This window comes from Telopea speciosissima, chromosome 4 (genome assembly GCF_018873765.1).
Source record: "Telopea speciosissima isolate NSW1024214 ecotype Mountain lineage chromosome 4, Tspe_v1, whole genome shotgun sequence".
NCBI classification, from domain to species: domain Eukaryota; kingdom Viridiplantae; phylum Streptophyta; class Magnoliopsida; order Proteales; family Proteaceae; genus Telopea; species Telopea speciosissima.
In genome coordinates this window covers 6,355,368-6,382,385 of record NC_057919.1, presented here as the reverse complement: position 1 = coordinate 6,382,385, position 27,018 = coordinate 6,355,368, and the positions used below count along the sequence as shown (strand labels likewise).

The 27,018-nt window shown below is 37.7% G+C and overlaps 1 protein-coding gene across 1 annotated transcript; it reads right to left on the bottom strand.

Moving 5' to 3' along the window:
- Nucleotides 1–12,274: 12,274 nt before the first annotated feature.
- LOC122659902 (casein kinase II subunit alpha-2-like) lies at nt 12,275–26,175 on the bottom strand. Its single transcript, XM_043855062.1, has 10 exons — nt 25,753–26,175; nt 25,479–25,608; nt 22,651–22,845; nt 18,442–18,599; nt 14,457–14,547; nt 13,978–14,043; nt 13,309–13,391; nt 13,139–13,202; nt 12,962–13,030; nt 12,275–12,594 (listed from the first exon to the last, which is right to left on the bottom strand). The coding sequence occupies exons 1-10, from the start codon at nt 26,103–26,105 to the stop codon at nt 12,535–12,537; spliced, it is 1,269 nt and encodes a 422-aa protein (XP_043710997.1). The 5' UTR covers nt 26,106–26,175; the 3' UTR covers nt 12,275–12,534.
- Between the last annotated feature and the right edge of the window lie 843 nt (nt 26,176–27,018).

The window sequence follows — 27,018 nt, the reverse complement described above, 5'->3', positions numbered from 1 at the left end:
TAGGATTGGGCTCCTCTCCAACACTACCCAACAAGGCGGCGGCGGCGGCGGTGGAAGCAGCAGCAACAGCAACAGCAACAGCAACAGCAGATGGAAGGAAATTAGGGGTAAAAGCTCAGAAAGGGACAGAGTGAAGCAGTAGTGTCTCAATTAGAACACAAATAGTATCTATAGGTGACCCAGCGTTTAAATAGACGATTGAGACGAAGGCACAGAAGGGCAACAACAATCATCACTAGTTAAAATCGCAGCTTTTTTTTCAATTCAAGCCCGAAATATCGCCTAAATCACTTGTCAGAAAGCAAAGGCGGTACTAACTACTCAGCTTAAAAAGCCTGTTCGCCCTTTCTCTCTCTCTCTCTCTCTCTCTAGCCTCTTTTTTTTTTTTTTTTTTTTTTAATTTCTTCCACAAATAGAGAGAAACAGAAAAGACAGAGACTCTTTTTTCTCTCTCTCTCTCTCTTATCTCTCTGGGGATTTCATTCGTTTTGGTTAAAAGTCAAGTAGTGAATAGATTATCATTAGGATTCAAGAGTGGAGTGGTGGGATATCCCTTCATAAATAAGTACATTAATTGAATAAATTTAGAGAGAGATTTTACGAGAAAATGGGTTCTCTCACTAGAATTGTCCCTTGGACTTATACGTTTAATGGGTTTTAAAGGAAGGAAATTTCACAGAAAGAAAGAGTGGCGGCTATGGCTGCGCAGTTTCGTAGTTTTTGGTCTGCGTAACCATGATTATGATCCCCGGCCATTACTAATTATTACTACCTTTTGCTTTCCAATCTGCATGTACATCATCATGATCATGCCTACATATCATCATCATCTCCTTACATGCGCATCCATGCATGCCATATAAAGCAAGGAAGTCCGGCCGGGTTTGCCCGGTTTGGATGGTCTACCCTGAAAGGTACTCAAACCCGAAGTCCTATCTCCATGTGATTCATGACGCGTGGCAATCAGAAGAAATAGAAAGTTGAATCAGAAATCACTAAAAACAAAGACTGGGTCAAGTGAGTTGAGTTGAGGAGTGGGGGAGCGAGAGAAGTGGAAGGTGGTGGAGTGAGATAACCGTTTCGATAATGATTGGATTCCCATGGGGAGTGGACACGTCACATAAATTGGGTACCTTCCTTAGTAATCATCTCATTAATTAAATATTTTCCCCAGTTTTAAAAAACTCTCTCTCTCTCTCTCTCTTGCACACGAATGCAGATATAAACAAAAATTAGATCATTTTAAAATGTTTGTTTTAACATTATTGAATCAAAATAATTTCTGGATTTATTTTTTCGAATAAATTTTAAGTGTTTTTTTTTTTTTGACCAACTATATAATTATTTAGTAAATGTTAAAAGAGTGAAGATATATTTGAGCAAGCGACAGAAGCTATTGCTCCAATTGGTGCCACAGAGTTGAGAATAATTTTTCCTTACTAAGATATAAATGAATAAAAACAACATTGTCATATCTAGCTATAAAATCTTAGGTAGATTAGGCAAGTATCGTCATACTTGCAGTCATGTCCTTTTGCTTTCCTCTCTAGGGAGTTCAATATTGTAGTGAACTTTTTAGTTAGGAAGACCTTGTCTATGCAGTGTACGTGTACGAGTTTGGTCAAATTTCACTCCATGACTGATGGAAGTTTGTAATCTAACAACTATGTATTTTTTTACGTGTTAATAAATAAATTTGTCTTAAAAAAAAACAATAATAAGACGAAAACCATGAGGACATGATGACACAAATGATTTACTTATGTGTTTAACTTTCTCCTTAAATTGAAAAAAAAAATGAATTTTTGCTCTTCTTACAACAAAATAATATTATACATTTAAGACAACAGAGTCATTTCATGTGAGAAGCAAAGAGATAGACGTCCAGTGAGACTCAAAAACTTATCAAGATAACATTGTTTTCTTGTTTAATTAATTAAAACACTTGAGAAGAGCAGTTTGGTACAACTTTCTTTCATATGGACAAATGACCCATTTAAGAAAAACAAAACAGGTTCGACTTATTTCACCAAAAAGTGGTGAATTGAGAAGTTGTAACATTGTTTTATTCTCAAAAGTTATTTAACTAAATGGTAAAAATGGTTTTTCAAATAAATTGAAAGTGAATTATCATTATTTGAAATAACAAGATTTACCTCATTGCGAAAAAAATTGTTATCACAAAAAAACAAAAATGTAAGGCAACGTTTGCTATGCATTCTAAGTTGATTTCGCATTCTCGGATGATAAACATTATTCTTTTTATTGTCTAAGAATGCAAAATGCCAAAATCAATCTAGAATGCATACCAAACACACCCTAAGATTACGTACAACTTATTTTCCACCAACTTTGGTTACAATAAAATTTTCCATGAAAAAAATGTAAAGTGAGAAGTTGTGACCTTCTTTTCATTGCCACTTGTCTTATTCTTAAAAATTCTTTGAATAAGTTCTAAAGAAAGAGATTCTTTCTATCAAAAAAAGAAAAAGAAAAAAGAAAGAGATTCTTTTTTAACAATAAAAAAAATGAAATTCAAAATAATATGAAAGTGACTTACCCTTTTGGTTTTTATCCAAAAAAATACTTGCCCTTTTGTCATTTAAAACTATCATTATCTATTAGTAGTTTAGCACACTTGAAATTAAAAGTGCGATATACCGAAGAGTTTCTTTAAAAAAAATTATGAATAAAGAGTCCATTTTTCTTCTTTTGGATAGTAAATATTTCTCGTAACATAGTGTGAATCAAACCCCAGATCTCAATTCCTGGTTTTTAAACTCAAGTAGTTAGGTTATTACCAAAGTCCTTTTATATTTTCACCATATGTTATTCCTCGATTTTTTCTGGGTAAGATAGAGATCTATTGATAAAATGAGCGTGTTACATCCGGTACATCCAGTTTACATAACTCTTGGAGTCAGGGAGTGGAATTTGACCATTCCATCTTGCTCGAAACCATCATGGCTTTCCAGACTAGGGAGTCAACGACGCCGTTTAACTTCCTAAGAATATGGGCAAATATACAGTGAGTGAAATGGAATTTTAACATATGTTATTCATCGATTGTGTACATTGTATGGTGAATGTATAAGATTACACCTCAATCTCATAGTCTTAAGGGGATTTCGTTAGACTATGCACCTAGTTTTACCTAAATGAAAATATGATGTGACAGTTCCAAATGTGGGAGGCATCATATTGGTCGACAACTTTGAAACTTGACATGTAAGTAGGGGAGGACCTCGGGGTATAGTAATCAACAAATTTTTAGTCTAATCTCATTTGCAATGTGACTCAATAGGTTAGCAGATTAGGGGGTAATGGTTTGGGTTAAGATGGTGAGGAAAAAACAGGATCGGGTCTAACCAATTTCTATCCAATTCCGTTCCGAATCGGTTGAAATCAATTAGATTCCACTTAAACCCTAGAAACGGGATGTGAATCACTCGTTCAGGAATGGAAGGAATCAGGACCAGCCTTGGCTGATTCAGCCAATCAGATTCTGATTTTTGTAACAGTGGTCATGACTCTTGAGTGCTTGGCTTCATATAAAGAGGACTAGTCGACTTCCTAGGGTTTAATTCATTCTCTATCTATATATATTTAGGGGGAGAGGGATTATTATGATGCTTAGAGTGCAGGTTTTCACCAATGAAAGGGTGGGAAACAGTATCATCCAATAGGGGATTTTAATGAGGAGAAAAAAATATGGGATCAACAAGTGAGATGTAAGAGGGCATGCACAGGAATCTTCAAATTGGTGTCGTGGCAATCTTTTTCCCATATTTAAAGGGGAGAGATCACAATTCAGAATCCCATATTGATGGATTTAGTAATCGATATAAGATATGGTATCGGTCTCAAACGAAACCGATACGGATTGGCTTGTACCAGCCTAGACCAAACAATTTTGCCCTTTTTCATTAAAATTTGGGCTTCTTTTTGTTTTTATATTTTTACTTTTGATCCGATCATGATTCCTGATTCAAGATCGGCCAGGAATTGACATGTCATTGCCAATATTGATACAAATAGACCGTATTCAGTTGACCCAATACCGATTCTTAGAACCATGTACGATGTACCCAACCAATGAGAACACGAAAAAGAATAAGAAAACGTCAAAAGGAGAGAGAATATATGTACAAACAAAAATCAGATGGCACATATGTTAAAAAGACAAGTTGACAATTGTACAATTGGGTCCATGGGACATGGTGGGGGTTCTATTGATTTAGTGTTTTCTTATTATTTCTTGTCTGTTTATGATGATGATGATGATGATGATGATGTTTGGATTCTGTTTGGTCAATAAAGCCAACCCCACAGCCAAGGGTTCATTCTATCTTTCTCACTCTCACATATGGTACGTAATCTTTGGTCGGATCCGGATCATTGTTCCAAATCGTACATTGGATCGGTATCACTCAAAATCGAGCTAAATAAAACGCATTTGCCCTTAATTTTTTCAGTAAAAATAAATAAATAAATTGTTTTTATTACCTTTTTACCCTTTATCCGTATCTTTTTATTCCCAACAAAGTCAATTAGTTTTGATTAAGATTTGAATGATACAGTGGGTTCCCAATATAAATAAGGTGCGGAGTATGATTTAATTTGACAAATCAATCAATCAATCAACAGTAACTGGAATTGTCACATCAGCCCTTCATTCATTGATTTGATGTTTGATAAATCAAAATAAAAGGTTATATAATTGAAACTTTTGACAAGAAAAGGATTGGATCAAAGGCCAACCAAAGTTCCCACATTACGATAAAGATTCTAAATTAATGGTGTTGTATGAAGGAACTTATTTCTCCGAAACTGCATTATTAATATCTCCTCATCCCCAATGCGGATGCAAATGTTAATAATATCAATGCGATGTGACGGAATGGTTCCCTACATAGGAGGGTATAGTGGTCATTTCATATAAGAATGAGAGATAGAGAGAAAGATTGAGAGAGACAAGATACCTTTCCCTGGTGGTTCACATGATTTATGAGATGTGGTAAAAGGGTATAATTATAGGGCATCGAAGACATTTCTTGTGAGGAAGAGAGAGATAAACACCGAGAATAAAAAGAAAAGAGATGAAAAAAAAAAAAACGGGGGAAGGTGAGGTTAGGCTTTGATTTGAGAAGTTGGTTTGCCATTTCTAGGTCGATACGTAGTAAAATTGTTGGACAACTATGCCATGAAACCAAATACTTGGGATTGTTTGTCCAATTATTTTAGAAGTAGAAACTAACAATCACACCTCACCACTTTTATGGGAATAAACTTGACATATAGTTAGGGAAAAAGATCTCCACTCTGACATTCTCTCTTCCTCTTAATAATGCGGGTTCTCTATTAGATGAAATTGTTTTCTATGTCATGATTGGTATAGGATAGAAGATTCCCCATATATTGTCGACATGGAAAATCCCTTCCCAATTAGTCATATAGTAGGTAATCAGCCAAATGATATATAACTCGCTTATATTGACATCGTATTCGTGAAGCCAATAGCAGATATCCAACCAAATAATATACTTAATCAGAAAAGAGAAAATAAAGTCACATATTTACTGATGAGAGAAAGATAAGAAAAGAGAGAGATTTGAGAAGGAAGTATATATTGACGGCATATACTTCCTTTTCTCATAAACTATTTGTTCTCTTCTTTTAATTTTGGGGAAATAAGTCTTTCTTTAAAAATAAAACTGAAAGAGGAATGTTTTGAAGAATGAAATTTATACATGAAGAACCAATTAGATTGAATGAAGGAGGTATTAATCAAATAAGTATATCATTAGAAGGTGCTTGTAATTAAGTTGACTTATAAGATTCTTTTCATACCAAAAAAAAAAAAAAAAAAAATTTCATATAAAAAATTTGTGAGTGGAGCTAATATAGTGATTTCCATAAGCTGTATAGGAGAAGTATCACGTCTCATTCCGACAAAATGGAGTGTAATGTCACTTACTTTTATACTTTCTTATGTTAATCATCTCAAAACAAAACTTGTCTTAGAGGATATTTAACCCCAAAAAGAAAGAGAGAGAGAGAGAGAGAGAGAGAGAGAGAATAAAGAAGGAGATGATGAGGAAAGGAATGACAAAAGCTAGGATGAATACAATTGATCATTTGATTGTGAACATTTTGGCTTCTGTTCCACATGGAGAATTAATTTAGGTTTGTTTAATTAAGGTGTCAAATTTCTCTTAGTGTTCTACCAAAAAAAAAATCTCTCTTAGTGAAGGTAAATCATTCAAAATCGCCCAATGAACGTAAAGGGAATTAAGAAAATTTTAATAATTAAACATGCAAATCTCTAAGGGAGTATGAGTCCTTTAATAGGAGAGGACAAGACCACTACCACTACCACCGCCGCGGCCACCACCACCATCTTCATCATGTAGTTGTTGGTGTTCGTGTCAAAGTAGTGACTGCAAAGATTTCTAGGCAACCTCTATGACAAGGTTCTAAGTAAGAAGAATTGGCCAAGTATCGACCTACCCTATAAACCCTTTTTGGATTGAGATTAAACTTGGCTAATTCTGATGGATCCCCATTTTTTGAATCATAATCTATGCTATATGGTAATGATATTTTAAAGAGAAATTTTTGTTGTAACTAAACTTGGTGAAAAAGAACTCGATCTAAGAGATTGCATCTAGCCTACGTCCAGATACAAGATCGTATGAAATGATTGCCTTGCCCCTTGAGATTAAAAAATCTCACCCTTATTGGTGCCTCTATGCACGCTCTCATGGTTCCGCATGTGTGCAAGGTACACGCAACTTAGCACTAATCTTCAGCCCTATTAGTATAACATAATTTTTATTTCAACAAGGATAATTTTGAACACGAAAAACATGCAAGACAATGACAACTCTTGATGGTAACACAAGAGTAAAAATCTCTTTTATCCTTGACTTAAAGAATTTCTGATAATATAAATTCATCACTTTGATGACTAAAGAGGGCATTAAGAGGAAAGGTGGGAGAAAAATTAAAAAAAAAAATTAAGAAGATGGTCCTCGGCATGTACATTTGTGTCAAGAAGTTGTTATCCCCTGTGGAGGGAAGGGAAGGGAAGGAACAAAGAAAGATCGGAATAGTGCAGTAACAGTTGCAGACAAAAGCTAATTAGACAATGGCCTCGAGGCAATCTCCTTACATGATCTGATCTCTTTTTAGTTAATTCAATTCTCTCTTTCTGTGTCTCTCTCGCCCATTAGACTATGAAAGCAGAGTTAGCTCTCACTCCATACAAGTTCCTATTTTTGTCTTGATTAGATAACAGTGGATTGGTGCGAAACACAACCAGCATTCCACTCATATGAGAATTATGAACATTGAGAATCAATAAGGCAAGAATCCAACATGTACCTAACAACTATCTCACTAATCTTGTCTCGATCTAAGGCGGCTGAGGATTAACAATTAATCACAATCCTTTTTCCCATTAATATTAAACTACTGCTACTACTACTTGGTACAATAAAATTTGAAGACCAGCAGAGGAAAGTGGGTTTGAAAAAGTTGACTCCCACTCTGTTCTTTCTCCTCTTTCAGATTGACCCATTTGCTACTCTTGATTAGTTGTCCCCACCCATTCAATTTTTTCCAGGAAAGAGAAGACCCAAATGGGTATGAAATGGGATTTGGTGTGGCTCGAGGAATACATTATTGGTATGTATGGTTTTGCAGATTGCTAAAAGTGTTTGATGTGAATGTAGGTTAGGTGTTCACATTGACCTTTTCATACCAATCCCACTACCCCCATCAAACAGAAATAAAACAAAACGATCGACCAGGGTTTTGCTGTTATGGCCACATTTCTAGCTAAGGTATCGAGTTTGGACTTTGGAGTTTGGAGGAAGAACTTAAATGAAGATGTACAGGGTCAATACATAGAAACTACAAAAACGAGAGTCACGTAAGAAAAAGTAAAGTATAACTTCACAGTTGTATTTGTTGGGACTTTCCACGTTAGGGTATGTGACCACCTGCAGATGTTGGCCCTGTGAAATTTTATCATCTGGAGAGAAAGGATAAGATGCCCACCACCTGTTTGTGTCTGGTACTCTAATGGAGTACAGCTTTGGAACCTCGAAGAAGTATTGGGGCAGAGACTGACTGAAAGAGAGAGGATTGCAGGAGATAGCTATAGACAAAGTTGAGATTTTGTGGAATTTTTTTGGCAGAGAGAGAGAGAGAGGAGGTGGAGGGGGGACGTATTTGGATTTGGATTATTGGAGGGGTTGATGTGAATAAGTGAATAGAGATGAGAGGAGCTGTCGTTTCTCCATGGTTGTATTTTTGGTCTTTTGCGGTGATTTTTTGTACCAAATGTGTCTGATCATCAGTACTGTCCGACACAATGGCCGGGTGCAGTCCTGACTCGACCAAATCCCTAAAAGATCATCTCATCTCTCATGAAACCCTTAAATTGTCTCTTTGTGGCCAATCCAGAATTGGCCCATACCAAGTTTACTAACCCATTCTTTCTATGATCAATCCATCCATCCATCCATCCATCTCCGAAGATACGGAAAAAAAAAAAAAAAAAAAAATGAACACAGACAGTACTGGCGGTATGGCTTCACTGTGTGTATTACATATGGGGTTTCAAATAGCTCCCATGACCAGTACCGATGCATGCATGGCTTGCATTCATCTTCCTCTGATTGTTGTTAACTGCTCTATAGAGTTTTCTCCATTTCTCACCTTCCTAAGGGTTACAACTAAGAAATTAACTTAACAGAATATGGGAGAACAGATTGATAAAGAAAGTTATTCCCTTGCAAAATATACTACTGTAAACTGTATAGGCTACAAAATGATAAGAAAATTACTCCCTTCATACGTCTTGTTATTTCATCAATTTTTTTATTGAAATTGATTATAAGAAAAAATTTATATTGAATTAATTTTATGATCTTTTATTTTATATGTAATACTTTCTTGTCTTCTCTATATGATGTTACATAAGATGTCATGAAAAATTGATTAATGCTTATACAGAGATTAACCTTTTATTCTCTATGCCACATAAAAATGGTGAGAACTGAGTGGTTACATAGAGATTAACCCTTTAGATTTTATCCCTCGGAGTCGCATGTAGCAGATACTATATATAGATTTCCAGGTAACTCTACTGCATATTTTTCATTTTGCGTACCCAAAGATATATATATAAGAAGGGACCGAGTTTTCCTTAAGTCATGCAACCTATGCGCTAGTGCGGGGGGGGGCCTATGAGAGTGTGCAGGGGCACCAACACAGATGAAATTTATTATTTCAAGAAGGGCTGGGAAACAATTTTGCACATTCTTGTGGCTGGCACAGGAGCCACGTGACCAGGCAGCGTTCTTTTTTCCTAATAAATGATAGTAAAATGTTGTAAAATATATTTAAGTTGGAGTTTCAAAATACCTTTCCCTTTTGAATTTGGTTTTTAGTGTTTCCCTCCACAAGGTTGTTTTTTTGTTGGAAGAGTGTTTTTTTTAAGCTCTCTCTTTGAGTGGGAATTTTAGTCTCACATTGGAAGTGGAAGAGAATGATGGAAGGCTAATATATGAAAATGGGAATTACAAGGGTAGGTTTCCTTGAAGAGATGTATCTTTCCTCCCACATGTCTAAGGTTGGTCCGAGTTGTTTTTCATACACTTGTTGCCGGACAGAACACACTACATGTCAGTGTCTTAGAGACCAAACTGACATGCATGTGCATCCAATGCTAATAACGGCTATTTGTTTGTATGTTTTTTTTCCTGAAGAAACACCTTTGGGACTTCCTTGGATAGGCACTTCGTAAGGGCTTCTCTCCTCTATAAATAGGAGACGTTATTGGTGTTTCGTATCATTATTCTAAACCTCTCTCTCTTTTTCCGGTTTTTGCCCTTTTTACTATTTTTGAGTCTTCTTTTCCTTGTTCTTTTGGTTGATCGAGCATAGCCTAAAAGTGCCCGACATGGCCTAGTAAATAAGTTTAATAATTACTTAAAAGGCCTAAGGGGTTGTTTCATCTTGGGGATTGATTCACAAGAACCTTCTTGCACCACAAAGGGTAAATACAATCTTTAGGATAGTGACAGATGACACGACTCAGCCCATCATCAGTTGGAGATTCGAAGAAAACTGCATTGACAAAGTTGGTGTTCAAATTTTAATGGTTTTCTAATGAAGTACTACCAACATCAGTGAATTTTACTATTTAAGATTACACTAGGTTATAGTTGTACTAATCTCTCAAATCATATTTTTGTTGTTCTATTTTACTACATAAAAAGAGATTTCAATTATAAGAAGAAACCTTTAGCTATAGCTATGCCATCAATTTGATTACCTGCCTATCACTGCTAATTTCACCATGCATCATATTATCATATTATCATATATCATTCATCACCATGGTCGCCATCATGGACATATAACTCTTATTATTTTCATATCATGTCATTATACAGATTGCCACCGATATACACTGTGGACTCGTGTCCTCTTAAAAATGTGTACACTGAGATGGGATGATGGTGGGTAGCGACTAGCGAGGTTATGGTAACGAGAAGAGAAGAGAAGAGAGGGAGGGAGACGAGACAAATCATCAAGGAGAAGCCTCGTTCCTGGCCTGGCCTTAGACTTTTTGGTTTTCTCTCCTTTTGTGTCAAAATTTTTTAGGTTACGCCCGCAAAGGTCACACTAGATTGACTTCTCATTAGATTGATAATAAAGAAATGTTGAAAAGAAAGTAAAAGAAAGGGAAAGAAGTGTCCGTGCCGCCTCAACTAAATTTAGGTAAGAGACCTAAAATAGACTATAATAGTACAATGTCATTTCGCTTTCTAATGCATGCCTATGAAACATGGTGGCTCTTCTTGTCTCTTTCTAATTCATGGATCAACAACAACTGCCCCATCTTCTCTCTCTCTGTACCGCTAACCTGCTGTAATAAATATCATGACAACAACACTGGTAGATCGTAAAAGCTACTGTCAAATTAATGAATTGCCATGGCCCGCTTAAGGTAGTTGTTGCTGTGAGTGATAAGGAGGAATTCAATTGAGTTCCTGGTTAGGGATAGAGAATAGAGATATCGACAAGCAGGCAGGATACTACAATATTGGCCATAAAGGAAGGGAAACCTTCACCCAAAAAACACTTACAATGAAATAAGGATAACCAAACCATCCATATTGAATGAGGATGTGGCAAATCAAGATTCGGATCCTAAAATTGCCACATTCCTATATTTGATGGACGACACAACTCAAAACCTTAAAAGCATTATGTGGATAGAGCTCCTCCAGTATATAAAGACAGTAGTAAGTATGTGAGAACAAACAACTCTATAACTCCAAACAATATTTTGGTTGACCCCATCATTGTTACCACTTTCTTGTGCACTACTAGAGTTCCTGAAACAGAATCGTGGGACCAGACCTTATTCTCCAACATTTTCTTTCTCTAAAGCATACTGTGATGAACTCCAATAGAAGATAATGGGGAGAAGAAACAAGCACTTACCAGCCATAAAGTGGTCTTGAACGTAAGCCCATGTTCAACAATGAAACAATCCACAAGTTGGGCTTGGGCTTGGGCCTTGGCCTTGATAGGGCTCACCCCAAGTCGAGCATCAGTTTTCAAGCTGTTTAACAATAACTACTGTGTGCAGTTCCATCTCCACCGTCGCATAAAAAATGTGCAAGAGTTGCCATCTTGACAGATGACACACACGGGCTGTTCAGCAATTCTCCTTTCATGTTTCCCACAGATTAAACCTTCTATGCAGTAAGTTCAATACCTTACACGGCAAAGAGGGGCAAGCACAAGAATTTCAGGCCCAATAGATGTCATACGCCGGGCCAATCGAAGGAATCCAGCAAGGACTCAACAGAGAAATGCAGATGGGACATAGTTCCTTACAAATCTTAAGAGACTCAAAAGTAATGGTGAATTGGATCACATGGCCATGGAAGACATTTGCTGGTTTATTGGACATTCATAGATATCTCAAAACATTTTTACGTCTATATTGACAACTTTAACAATAAGGAAGCTTGGGTTATATTAGACGGGCAACCAGGTATTATACTGTAATCAGTTGAAGATAATAACTAAGAGGAAGACAACTGAAGGGCAAGATAACATGAAGCAGCCAAAACCCTTTATAAGGAAAACCTGATTAGAAAATTCAATGCTGAGATCACAAAAATTCATGGATCATTGATATTCTCCTCCTGTAATTCAGCTCCAATATGAGGACTAAGAACAATAGAGAAGAATAATGGAGGGACGGAAATAATTCTTTGTGAAGAATGAATCCAAATACAAGGTGGTGATGTTTATTGACCACTGAACAGCACAGATTTTCCTTTTGAAAGTTCCAAATTTAAAGACAATCCTTGCCAAAGCAGAAAATAACAACAATGAGATTATAGCCCATCTAAACAAAAAAGAAGGGGAAAAAAAACACCCCATTCCTGATCAGAAAGTGGAATCAAGCCAATTTCCAATCAGGAAGTAGAATTCAGGCTATTGGGTACGGGTCCTGCTGCTCTCTGCACTCCTCACCGGAAGAAAATAAGGATGAGCCTGCATAATATCAAAAATTGAACCGAATAAACAATTACTCATTTGAGTTGAATGACCATAAGACAGAACTAATAAAACACCAGAACAAATCCTAATGTGTCTGCCCCTAGTATCTATCAAGGGTACTATTTTGTAGCGGGACAGTATGGATGACTGACAGAAATTACATCTCCAAGATTTGGCAGAACTTGGGAAATGCCGAAATGGTTGCTTTTCATGGGCACGCAGGTGCACATTACAGATTCTGTGGGCTGGATTTCCAGTTATTCTGTTTCCGGGCCATGTCCCCTTATCATTAGCAATGAGCACATAGTATCACAGGTTAAAAAAAAATAATCCACTTCAAAAAAAAATACAATGATGCTACCATTGCTTCTTTTGCAGTTGGCCTTTCTTGGTGGTCATATCGCAGCAATTTGTCAAGAAAATCAATTGCCTACATACAGAAAAATATAAGCAGAAATAAGGAACAAATTACAAACCACTCAGTTACGTTAAGCATATCTCAAATTTATAATCTGGGTACATAGGATTCGATAGGGACCTCTGGAACTGCTAAATGTTGATTATCAGCATTAATGAACTTCGTCCATGGTTTCCTGCTGTGTCTGAAACAAGAAATTCTTCCTTTTCAGAAAGGGAAAAGAAAAGCTGTTTCTTTTAATTCCAATGAAATGAAATTGAATATGTTGTAGAGGACATCAGATTAACAACCTCCCAACAAGGGCCTCGAGGTGCGGGTCCAACTCCAAATGGTATTTGTTCAGGTAGGCATTTAATTCATCAGTCCCAAGTACCTGCAGAAGTAACAATCACCCAGAAGGGGTAAAAAAAAAAATAGAAACATTACTCTAACGAACTTTCTGCTTCCCTTTGTGCCTGATGTGTTGAGGCGTAACTAGCATGGCTAGTGCAGAAGGATTTGGATCCTCTGCGGCCTGGGGTTGAACGGCCATCGTGTTGCGCTCAACTCACAGGCCGCCATGTGGATTTCATGTCAATCCAATGATTGGTAGACGAGCTCAATTCAAAATTCAAAATTGCCACTCAAAATTCAAAAGCTGAGGAGCTCGTCTACCAACCACTGGATAGGCATGAAATCCAATGTAGCGGCTTGTGAGTTGAGTGCAGCACGATGGCCATTCAACCCCAGGCCACAGAGGATCCAAATCCAGTGCAGAATTGGGCTTTTACAGAAACAAAAAATAAAAATTCAGTAAGGAGGGAAACAAAAACTACAGTTACAGTTGACAGTAGTAGCTAATAAAAAGCAGTTATTCAATGGCTCTTAACAACTACCACCCATTTCCTTCAAGCACACACCCAACTACTAGTTAGAAGGTGGATAAAAGAGGCACTGCGATCTTCTAAAAGTAAGCATACCTTAGCTATTTTGACCAGTTGATCATAATTATCGTGCCCATAGAAAAATGGCTCCTTACGGAATATCTGTCAGCCACAAGCAATTATGAGGCCAAAAGGACAAAGTATTCTGTCAGCAAAGTAAGAAAATTTGGAACCTCCTCACCCATTTCCTGTCATGGGTCAACAAGCAAGCAAACCAAGATCCACTAATCTGTGAGGCCACCAAGTAGATCTTTCACCCCATAAATTGGCCTAAGATCCTTACAATTGGATATATGAGCTTCTTTGTGGACCATTTGAAATGGTCCACAAGAGAAAGTCCCTATGTAGAAAAGCTAAAATAACATATAATCAGGCCCTATTTAGGGGGGTATGATGAACCCAAGAGAGGCCTACAGATTGGAAACAAAGGTCAGGCGATGAAGTTGGAAACAACGTCCTAAAGCACATGACAAAGTATCACTTCCACAATGTACAAGCATGTGGAAAACACTCACCATTCCAGCAAACATACAACCAAGGCTCCACAAGTCTAAAGAATAGTCATAATCTTGCAAGTCAACTAAAAGTTCTGGGCCTTTAAAGTATCTGCAAAAAAGAGATGAAATTAAATCTAGAGAGTAAAACAAGGCTAAAAATCTTAAGAATGTGGTAATGGTTCACAAATCAGTATGATGAGGTTCTATCAAACTCAAACTCGTAGCTACATCTTCTGAAAGTCAAATTAAAATGAGGAAAACTTCAGTAATCAAGTTAGGAAACCAAAATAACATAAAATCCCTTGAATTAAAGCAGGACAAATACAAACACATAAGTATAATACCCATACCCAAGAGATAGAATCAAAAAATGTGTTTTTCTTTGACAAACCATTCATTTGGTATCTAAAAAAGATAATCCTCACAATCTCTATGATCTATTAAACAAAGAACAATACCACCATTTCATATATAAGAGACTAAGAAAGCAATCTCGTAAGTGGAATAAATAAGGACCGGAAAAAGGGCCATGGGATTGAGGAATCCCTTGGTTGCAGAACAAAGGCCAAGCCACACAAAGCACCCAAATTACAAACCCACCCCCCACTCAAGCACAATCCAACAAATATTCCATTAGTATTACCCCACTACAACTATGTTGACATAATATTTCCTCAAAATCCGGCAGAAAAATAAAGATCACACATTTTGTAGTACGAGCCAGGGGATAAATTCCAATCATACCCTAACAGACAATGTAAGATGAGCAACCATTCTCCCAAACCCTTTTGTATAACCAAAAGATTGGGATGATGCTCATAACCCTATGAACCCAAATGGTCCACAATAACATTTTTTTTTTCTAGAGCTGCTGTCAACATGAAAATAAAAAAAAAGCCACCAGCCTAGGCACCTGAGGAGACTAATAAATTCAGCAGGGAAAGAAGATTCAGGCACCCAACCAAAGTTTCAGAAAAGGCCCTGTTCATATTTAAGTTCCACAGTATTATTTTCCTCCGTTAGCTGTATTATTTGTCTAATCTGGCTAAGAGATCAGTCTATGTTAACCAGACACGGTAAAGGCTACAACTTGGGTGCGGCAATGATTCATTACTTGCATTCTCATTGGCTTACAAGAAATATCAGACACGGGTTATGGTCACAATTTGAAGTGTCCAGCTAATCTGGAGATCATTCACAGAGGGAATATGCTAAGACAAAATCAGGAGTCCAAATGGTTCTACAAGAGATTCAACTTACAAATTTAGCAGTTTTTTAACTTTTGCAGCCTTACAAATTACAAATTCCTGGAGTATGCAGGAATGAAGGAATAGGGAGAGCTCCTCTTAAAGGTAGAAACCATCTTGAAGGAAAGTTGGGTCTTATCAGTTCAAGAAAAATCGTATAATCAGGCAGCCACTAAATGGTAGGTAGGAGAAAAGAATAGGAACATCAGATTACAAATGTTCATACAGGGGTAAACATTTTGGTAGCTTCTTTCACCTGGAGTGTCCAACTCCATCACTTAAGAGCTCCCCTACCCCCACAAGAAAAAGAAGCCAATTGATTGGATTCCTTGAATGGAATTACAATTACCCCTAAAAAAAGGGGTTTAGAAAGCTTTCAGATAATAAGAATACCCAATAATGGCTTTAGTCCAACAAATTCCCATCACTATCACTAGATTAAAAAAGGATAAAGGATGAGAAATGCTTGAAAGATTCCTCTCTCCACCCCCTCCCCCTTCTATTTTTTGAACAAATAAGTGTGCTAAGAAGGGTCAATCATTGGTGGAAAGCATTCAATCAGCTTGCTTGGTGGAGTATTTGCTTGACAAAATCAACGACGCAAGAGTACTGAGATTCAAGCAAATAAATATAAATAAATAAAGGGCGAAAAAAAGGGCAAAAGGTAGTAACTCAAGTTTTGGCAAGCTTGCTTTGGTGAGGACACTCTACTCTTTGTATCACACTATCACTTACTGAACTCATTGCTCCACACAACATTTAATAGAGCAGGAGTCTGCAGCATAACTCCACCAGCGTTTTATGCTGTCGGTCCCAAGCCCGGATAAAGGAAGAAGGTTGGTGCATCAGGTTGGTAGCCGGCACAAAAAAAAATACTAGCCAAACCCTTTTTGCAAGGATCCTAGAACCTTACATTTTCAACCTTATGCTAGGGCGTCCCTCGGAAGCGATGTGCAACACTTTGACCCAAGTGTAGTGAATAGTGTGCAAGGGTTAGCTAGGGCATCCCCCATAAGCAATGCACTGCTTTGGTGCCCTATTGTGGTGACAAGTAAACAAGGGTTCCCGCACCATAGATGAGTGCAGGTAAAGAAGCTAGTCCAAAAGCATAGGATTACATTAGCATCTTGGAACATAGGGTCCCTAATGGGAAAGAGTTTAGAATTGATAGATGTTATGAGGAGAAGAAGAATTAGCATAGCTTGCATTCAAGAGACAAAATGAAAGGGTAAAAAAGCTAAGGATTTGGATGACTATAAACTTGGGTATAATGGAGATAAAAGTAAGAGAAGTGGGATGGGCATAGTAGTGGATAAAGATTTAAAAAATGATATTGTGAATGTTAAACGAATTGGTGATAGGATTATATCAATCAAGCTTGTGCTGGAGAAAGAGGCTATAAATATAATTAACGGTTACGCACCCCAAATCGGATTGGATGAAAATATCAAGAGACAATTTTGGGAACACATGGATGGATTAGCAAGGTTTTAGTCAAGGAAAAAAGATTATTATAGGGGGGATCTAAATAGTCATGTTGAAAGAGATCGTACAGGGTATGAAAGATTCATGAAGGATATGGTATTGGAGAAAGAAATGAGGGGACTTCAGTTTTAGATATTGTTGTGGCTTATGATTTATCCAAAGTAAACACATACTTTGAAAAGAGAGAAACATTTAGTAACCTTCAAAAGTGGGTATTATAGTAGCCAAATAGATTTCTTTCTAACTGGAAGAACAAATAGATTAGTAGTCCTAGATATGTGTCTCAAAACGCTGAATCATAAGAAATCTAACATTACTTGCCCTAGGATAAGGTGATGGAACTTAAAAGGAGAAAACATGAAATACAACAACAACAACCATAACCTTATCCCAACTAAATGGGGTCGGCTACATGGATCTGAAGAGGTCATGACAGTAATAGAAATAAGAGAAGTGGAAGGGAGTAAAAAAAGTAACAAATGTAAAAAGGAGTAAAAGTAAAAAACTAAAGGAAAAAGTCTAAGCAGTAGTCCAAGCAGCATCTCAGGTTCATCCCCCTACAAGGGGTCGACTACACGAGTCCTCGTCCTCCAAACAACTCTATCCGCGGTCATATTAGGGTCGAGCCCTATCACATGCATATCCTTTCTTACCACTTCTCCAATAGTCAATTTAGGCCTACCCCTACCTCTTTTAGCTCCTTCAAACTGAATCTGGTCACTCTTCCTTATTGTTGCATCCATGAGAAGGTGGGATTTTGATGGAGACAATAATACGATGTGAAACGAGATGACTACTTGTATCAAGACTCTTGCTAAAGAAGTCCTAGACGAACCAAAAATGTAGCCGACCCCATTTAGTTGGGATAAGGCTGAGTTGAGTTGAGTTGTACTAGTATGCACCATGGTGAATGAACTTTACACTTACAAAATTTAAACCTAACTACTCGAGCAATGACAAGCACCTCATAGACCATTCAATTAAAATTTATCCCCAGCCTTGAATTTGCTGAAAATAATACGTTCTAAACTATTACCTACATAAAGATTTTTAGTCCAACATGATCATTTTTTTGACCAAAATTTGTTATATGAGTGATGGGTTGGTTCATTGTCACTTCAGAAAGTAAAAAAGAAATCAAATACATAGTTTTTTCCTTCCTTTTTTTTTTTTTTGGGGGGAGAGGAGGGGGTTCAACGTGATATAACTTAACCAGGAAAAATGGAAATTATGAAATACTTCCAAAATCACTAAATGCGAAGTTACAAAACCTTGAAGCAACCCGAACATTGTACTCTTTTCCTGGATGATAGAACTCTGCAAGCCCCCAATCTATAAGACGAAGCTTACGCTGCTCATGATCAATCATGACGTTGTGGGGCTTCACATCTCGGTGCATAATACCTTGTGAATGGCAATACTCTAGTGCCTGCACATAAACACCCAGAAAAATTAAAAAATGGAAACAAAGTAACAAACTACCAAAAAATTAGAAGGAAAAAAAAATACATTCAAGAGAGAAAATGATGGTAATGATGAAGAAAGGCAATGCAATATTACAATTACAGACAGGTCCATAAAATGGTTAAGACAAGACAACATAAACACGAATACAAATAACAAATAAATAACTTCTCATAGTGTGATAATTTTACTTGTCAAAACCACATGGCAAGGAAAACAATAATGATAGGAAACAGAAAGGCATGGTTCTATAACATACTGGAAGAAATGCAACTGAATACCATAGTTTTAATAGTGCCAAGTCAATGGCCAAATGCCATGGCACCTTAGCAGTACCATATATAGCTGGGGTAAGGAGTTTATCTGTAAAATGAAGACTTATTTTATTTTAATAATTTATATGGAGGTTTAATGAGTAAAAATAGCAAAACTGTTTCATTTAATAGTAAAAATAAGTGGGTTTATAAAGAGGTTTAATGTGTAAAACGAAAACTTATTTTAATAGCTTTATGGCTTCACCAAAGAAAGGGAGGAAGTGAGCAGTGACTTCCTCCTCTTCCTCTTGACAGTGTGGGATAGAAAGATGAGATGAGATCAGACAATGCTGGAACAGGCACTCCATCCTCCCCCCACCCCTCTTTTTCTGTGTCTCCCCCTGGTTCCCTTCATTCAAATAATATAGCCCAGCAGCAGCAAATTTGGATTTGGGAATGATTCAGAATGCAAAAACTTCAGGTTTAGTTCGATTCACAGTTTTGAATAAGTGGAGAAAATTTGGTCACAAGGTGTAATATGCAAAAAGTTGGCAACAAATTAGTTCAAGCACCAAACATTTATTTTAAAAAAATGAAAGGCAAAAGGTTCTATGGATGGTCCTGTAGAGGGTGGACGTTGGTGCAACGATAAGGTTGCTCCATTGTGACCAAGTGGCCACGGGTTAAGGCTGCGTACATCATGACCCTCCCTAAACCCCACAGTGGCGAGAGCCTTGTGCACTGGGTACGCCCTGTCGAGTATCTATGGAGACCCACCTAGTTGTGCCATATGAAGTGATGTGGCAATTTTGACCATTGGATATCTAGAGAATGGTCTAGATTGACCACTTGCCAAATTCCATACTTAAATTCAATCATATACCCTCCCATTTATTGTCATGCATCTTATTGGTAGTCTAAGCATTGTCATACACCCAGCCACCCATTTGGTAGTCCTGGATTTTTTGAAAGCTTTATTTTGCCAATTGGCCAACTCCAATTGATCTGAAACTTGACATGTGAGCAGGGGACCTTTGGGTCTACCTCTCTACAAATTTTCAGAACTGCTATGTGGTACAATTAGGTGGGCCATCCATAGATACCCTACGGACAGGCTCGTCCATAAAACCTGCTCCCTTTGGTAGCCCTGGATTTCTTTTCTTTATCTGTTTTTTTTTTCTTTTTTTCTTTTTTTAAGTTTCTATAAAGATTCTGAATTTTTTTCAAGCTGAACTATTCATAAACAAATCATTTGCGGACTCTCACAAATCATTGATCTTTTCCAAAATTTGGGCATTTATACAGGTTCAAATATATGATGAGTAATGTAATATTAGTCACTACCAAGGTATGATACTGTTCAACCCCATCAAATTTAGTTTTGAATAAAAGAGTGGGACAGTAGGAGTTGCTTTCCCACTTCTTTCTTATCCTTCCTCTCCTTCTGCTCTTCTCTCTTCCCTCAGCTGAATATTGGGAGCTCTGATAACAACTTGGTGTAGAAGCTACCAGGCCTTAGGAAAATACTCAACATAAGCATGGGTTGTCCTAGGACCTTTAAAAGCTTGCCACAGCCACAGTCCTAATATAATCTATTCCATAGTTTGGTTGAATTCTCAAATTATTTCAGCAAAAACCATAGCAATTCCCATGACCTCGCATAACTAAAAATCAAAAGGAACACAACTACAAGGTGTACAAACTTCAGAAATCAGAACTGTCCCACTACTAGTAGGACTACTCCTTAAAGACTCAAACCGAATTTTAAAACAACCAGGCCTTTAGCACATGATTAGAGAACTTTCAGTAATAAAAGCCAATATATGTACATCATCTCAAACACCCAGATGATCCAGTACTCCAAACAGGAAATTATCTGATTCAATCTCCTCAATTCAGGCCCTTCTGCAATGCTCGACTCTTTGAGATCCTCTCCAGCAGAATAACACCCAGTTACTCAAAGACTTGAGAATGCAGTCAAAGCTATCCTACACCTATATGACAGGATATAAGGTACAAAATCAATTCTTATCAGTTGCAATTCAACTAAACTGCAAATAAGACATAGTCTCCGAGTAATAAGAGGTCTTTACAATTACCACCATTTGGAGAAGAACATTGTTCCATTTCCACCTCACAAGAAGACCCCACCATTTACAAGAAATTGGAGACTCCAGATGCTTCCACATCGAGATGTGATAACTTTTATTCATTCTGCCCCAGCTAGAGGATAAAAAAAGATTTGACAAGCTTACTCTAACCTTATCATATAAGAAAGTTTGCTCCTTTGCGAAGGTTCCCTCTATCTCCTCATCTTCAATGATAACATCAACTATTACTGGCCCAAGGGATCTATTATCACCTCCTTGCAAGCATGTGGAAAAATCAACTGTTTCCATCTCCTTTGGTCCACTATGCTCTTAAACAACTACTTTCTCTCCACCCCCCAATAATCTTCCCAAGCATATTCTCCAACTGGTGTCTTTTCCCACATTCTTCCCCCAATAGGTTCATCCTCTCACGTGAAATAAAGGACATTCAGTTCCAAATTCATTGTCCAAGAATCCTCTTAACAAATAACACATTGTTCCAAATTTTATAGGATGCTAAATATTAGATCCGCCCATTGCAGAAACTCGTTATTCTAATTTTAAATGCATATATGTATGTATGATTCGTTAGGTGAGTATTATGGAGTTGCATTGCACTACCAAATTTTTATCCAGATAGGTTGTATAGTGTCAACTAAACTGATCTTAATGATGATTAAGTTATTGCCAAATTAAGTGGCAACATGAAGCAAAGTCCTCTTTATCTTTTTCCAAGAGGGGGGAATAGATATATGAGGAAACTAACGATGTTTGCACCAAAATTAGAGCATAAATTCATGAACAACTGCAAAAATACAGATAACAAATGGAAACATTAGAGCTAAATTCAAATTTTTATTTCAATGAAATTTGTTCAGACTCCAACAACAACACAACAACTCAGCCTTTTCCCAACTAAATGGGGTCAGCTACATGGATCCTTTCCCTCCAATCAGCTCTATTTGAGGCCATACTGATACAAGGCCTAAGCTATGCATGTCTTTCCTCACCACTTCTCCTAAGGTCATTTTAGGTCTGCCCCTGGAACTTTTAGTTCCTTCAATCTGAATCAAATCGCTCCTCCATACTGGAGCATCCAAAGGCCTCCGTTGAATATGGCCATGCCACCTCAAACAGCTTTCTCATAGCTTATCATGTATCGGATCTACTACCAAATCATATTAGAGCTGATCTTTCCTTACTTTTTCCTCCCTAGTTTTGCCACTCATCCAGCTCTAATTTGTCCGGATTCCTACAAATTTATATAAAAGGTACTTACTACGAGAATAAGGATGATTTGGATAAAGTCATATATAAATGATGTTTTTATAAAGGGATGGTAGACTAATTACAAATGAATGTATTAACTCAAGATAAAAGTAAAACATCATTTCCCAAAATGCTGAACTAAACTAACTCTTTCTTTAAATAAATGATATGTTAATCGCCAGTTATCAAAGAGGAAGCACATCAACATATTTATAGTTGTCAAGGCGTCGGTGTCACCTAGGCGGGCACCTTGCGTCCAGCCCCCCCCCCTCCAACGCCTTGGATCACCTAGACACCGTGACAACTATACAACATATACAATAGCGAATAGGAATATAATGTGCAAGCTTTCATCATCTTTTCCATGAAAATTACTCAATAAGCACTGAGATGACAAACTTACCTTCAACAGTTCATAGATGTAATATCGAGTATCGTAGTCAGTTAATGTTGGATAAAGCACTTTAAAATCTGTATTATTCACATATTCAAATACAAGGCTAGGAGTCTTTGACTGCTGATCTCTGACAATATCCAGCAACTTCACGATATTGGGCCCTCCACAAAGATTCTGCAGGATTTTAATCTCCCTTTTGATCTGCATTACCAGAGGGTGGAAGTAAGCCTGAATTCCCAAACAAAGATAAGACAAGGGTACCATGCACTAAAGAGATAGATAAATCTGATGCATAAATATCACAAGCATACACATGAATGAATGGAAGGCAGTCATACAACAAACTATACAGAAAGAACCAAGCACATGGTTCCAAAGATCAGTATCGAAACTTCAGATTCACCTGATACGGATTTGTATTGACCCGGATCGATTGAAATTTTGGATGGAGTGGATTGCTGATCTACATTTTTTAATACACTTTTCTATCTGGATGTACTGGATTACCAAGTAAAGATTGGTATCATCCAGGATCTGGACTACAATACCGATCTTTAAAACCTTGAGAAAGCATGTATACAGGAATCAAATTGAAATATCAACCAAGCAGGAAGCAGCAGCTAAAAAACTACAAACTACTAGATTAAAATGATGTGGAGAATGACCTTATCATGAAAAACTGAAAATTATAAGGGGAATTTTTAAGGAAGCCGGCACAAATATGGCCAAAGTATAAATTTGAGGATTAATTATATTTATGACTCGGTTAGAAGGAAAGGATTTCCTTTAACTTAACCTAAGAAGATGGGGTAGAAGGCCTTGTTTCTAATAGCATATCACTCGTTGGAAAGCTAACATGAACTTTGGTGTGGATAAATAGTGTATAGTGGAGACGATCTTCTTGACATGCTGAACGGACATTTCATGGAGTTAGAAAGCACAATAGCAGTAGCAATGTGAAAGGTTGGAAACACACTCATATTTCAAGCCCTGTCAAACTCTCCAACCGAGGGCACTGCTCGACAAATAAGAACTCCTACCGAGGGACTGCTCAACAAAATTAAGTAGTGGTTTGGAATTAAAAATTAAATGGACAGTTTGGTTTAGGCACCTGCACATAAAAGAAGGTTTCTATATGAAAACAATCAAGAAGAGTACTCAAGGCATTCTTCACGCCCACAGTATAAGCAGATTATTGAACTCAATATAAGCAATACAAATTAGTTTTTCATGTCAAGACTTGGATGAGGGAGCCTTCCAATTGATTTCTTATCAAAATGTTTTTGTCCAGATGGCAACTCAGTGCTGCTGTTTTGTCAGCAGTCAATAAGAGGACAAGGCCAATATCTCAAGTAGAAGGGTTATCAGCATGAAAATTTGGGCATTGATGCCACATCCAGTAAACCAAAGGAATGTATGCCCGAGAAGCTTCCAAACATTACCAATATAGGTATTCTTTTGAGGTTGGTACTTTGGAATATCTGGACTGGTATTAACACGAAAAAATAGTTGGAAACCCTTTCTCTAGGTTTAAGAAACTAATCTAAAGAGTACTTTGGCTCAAATATCAATTGGAGAAGAAGACAACTTGGAAAGACATACAGACTTCGCAAAAAGTAGCTCCCTTTTTTTTTGGACAGGTAAAAGTGAAAGATTAACTGACCATCGATGGAGCATCAAGGGTAAATACTGCTACTAGTTACCATGGGAGACGGAGACAAATTTCTTAATGATTTGTTAAATTGAAACCAATAGTTAAAATCATTGTTGATGGATTAAGATACAGTTTTATGTAATTGAGTTATTTTCGAGGGTGAATACCCCCCAGCAATGCACAAATATTTATTATTCTGGGATTTCAGACTATTGTCTAAGCCCAATAGGTGGGTCTTGATGGCATGAATGTTGTCATGGGAGAACATAACATTATTGTGGACAATACCTACCAAGAGAACAACTGGTAGAGAAGCCTAGGAATAGTACTTTCACTACAGCAGAACAGTAATTTCACTGCAAAGGATTAATTCCTAGAGAAGTCTAGGAGAGCTTTTTTGCTCAGATATAATCAATCTCCATTATCCAGACAGCCTTTCCACCATTCTCATACAGTTATTGAAACATTTTACAGTCAACAAAGCTCGGGTTATAAGTTTCAACCTCACAGCTCTACCTCTTCCCCACCCAAACAACCCCCCCCCCCTCACACACACACCCCACCCCACCCAAAAAAAAAAAGAAGACAGAAGTGGAAGAAGAATCTTGTTCCCACGTATTAAGGCATGGATGGAAACGTATACTACAAGGAAGGGCACATCAAGGTAGAAGTAAACAAGCCATAGCATAAAGACTGACCGAGAAAACACTCAACAAGAGGTACGAACTATCACCGGAAAGCTTTATTCAGAACATCAAGAGCATTCATGATGATCCTTTATCCCTCTGTGGCCTTTACTCTTCAATAGTCCTCTTCTCAGTAAATAACTCAATCTTGAGGAGGCCTTGAGCTGGTAAGTCGTGACAACAACGCCCACAAGCTTGCCACGGGCATTGCGAGGAAGATGGCACGAATCCAGCTGCCAAATCGACTGAGTAGGGTAGTTTTCGTACTGTTGTACGATTGCTTCTTGCTTTAGTGAAATCGTTATCCATTTAGATGCCATAGAATTAATTTATTATATTTCAGAAGAATTTTTTTGAAGTAACAAAGCGATGAAGGAACCAAAGGGATAAAAGCGTTTATAATCTCCATTAAACCGCAACGTTGAAGCAAAGAAATGAAAGAAAACGAGGAAAGTTCTAAGAACAGACAAAGGGGGGGGACGCAGGGGCCTCACCTTCTTCTTCTTTACGGGTTTGAGGATCTTTATAATACAACGCTGGTCACTGGTGCAATTGACACCTTCAAAGACCTCGCTGTATTTTCCCCTTCCCACCTTCCTCGCTACTTCATAATCGTCCTGGTCCCTGCAGAAAACACAAATGATCAATCAAGTCAAAAAAAAAAAAAAAAATCAAAAGGAGAGGGAAATGTATTAGAATGTTCTCATTTTCCCCTCCTTTTTGGGGTTCAACTGGGTGGAGTTAATGGAAGAATACAGAAAATAGTACCCCCACTGGACGGTAAGGGACTCGTAATCCCAGTATTCTTTGGGGCGGAGTACGTTAACGTCGGCATGAACCCTAGCCTTTGAAACGGCGCCAGGCCTGCGGATGGATTTTCCGATCTTCTGAGCCAGGTTTGCTGCTAGGGACGACGATAAGCGGTGGCGTACTGGCCGTTCTTCCTCTGCGTATGCGAGTGGAGACTCGCAAGAGATCCTCGGAAGGCCAAAGGGAGAGGGTGCCCTTGGGGTTCTAACCGGAAGAAGATGAAGATGTGAAGAACACCTCGGGAAAGTTGTCGAGATGTAAACAGAGACTAGACGATATTTCTGAATCAAGCGGAGGGACCTTATGGCCATGAAACGAAGAAAACTCGCACCTGCGAAAAAAATTACAAAAAGGAGGAAGAACCGACTCTTCCCCCGGTAGTCGGGTGGAAAATTATCACCTCCAGTTTGGTGACCGGCCCAGTTCCCCAGTTCCTCTAATAGGGGGATGGTGGACCTCACCCGGGCAGGGTGTTTGGGCATGGGTAGAGAGGTCATTTCAGTCCCCCTTTGTTAGAGGAACTGGGGAACTGGGCCGGTCAGAAAACTGGAGGTGATAAAGATCCCGGGTCGGGTACCCTTTTGGTTTTTCGGTTTTCGGTTTTCTTTCGCTTTTGTTTTTTATTCGTTACCCTCTGTGAGGATTTTCCGATTCGAATTTTTAAACTAATGCAAAGCCCCAAAAATAAAAAACGAGTCCGGAACTCTGGATGGAAATGGAGCGGGTTCACCCTGTGTCTCGCTCCATTGGTAAAGTCCAATAAAGGAGTTCTTTTTTTTTGGTCAAGAATAAAGGAGTTCTTTTACACAATAATTAGATAGCATTAGTATATGATCAGACACTTTTTTATTTATTTTTTCTGGCTAACTTAAGACTGAAGGCACAAGGTCAAATAGGACCATGGATTAAGTTATTGGTATTGATATGTATCGGCCGATTCGTATTGATATTAATCATACTGAACTCCCTCATAAGTGTTTATCCATTTCACTTAGGGCTGTAGTACTCTTGCTTGACTTCATCTCGTCTAGAGCCCGGATTCATATTGATATCAATCCATAACAATATGGTCTAATATATATGATAATCATATCGGTATCAATAATGACCAATATCAATACCATTAAATAAAACCTTGGATAGGATAATCGAACAGTGGCCTCAGGGACACCTACACTCTACTAGTAGGGTAACAACCATCTGTACTAACAATTTTCTTCAAGA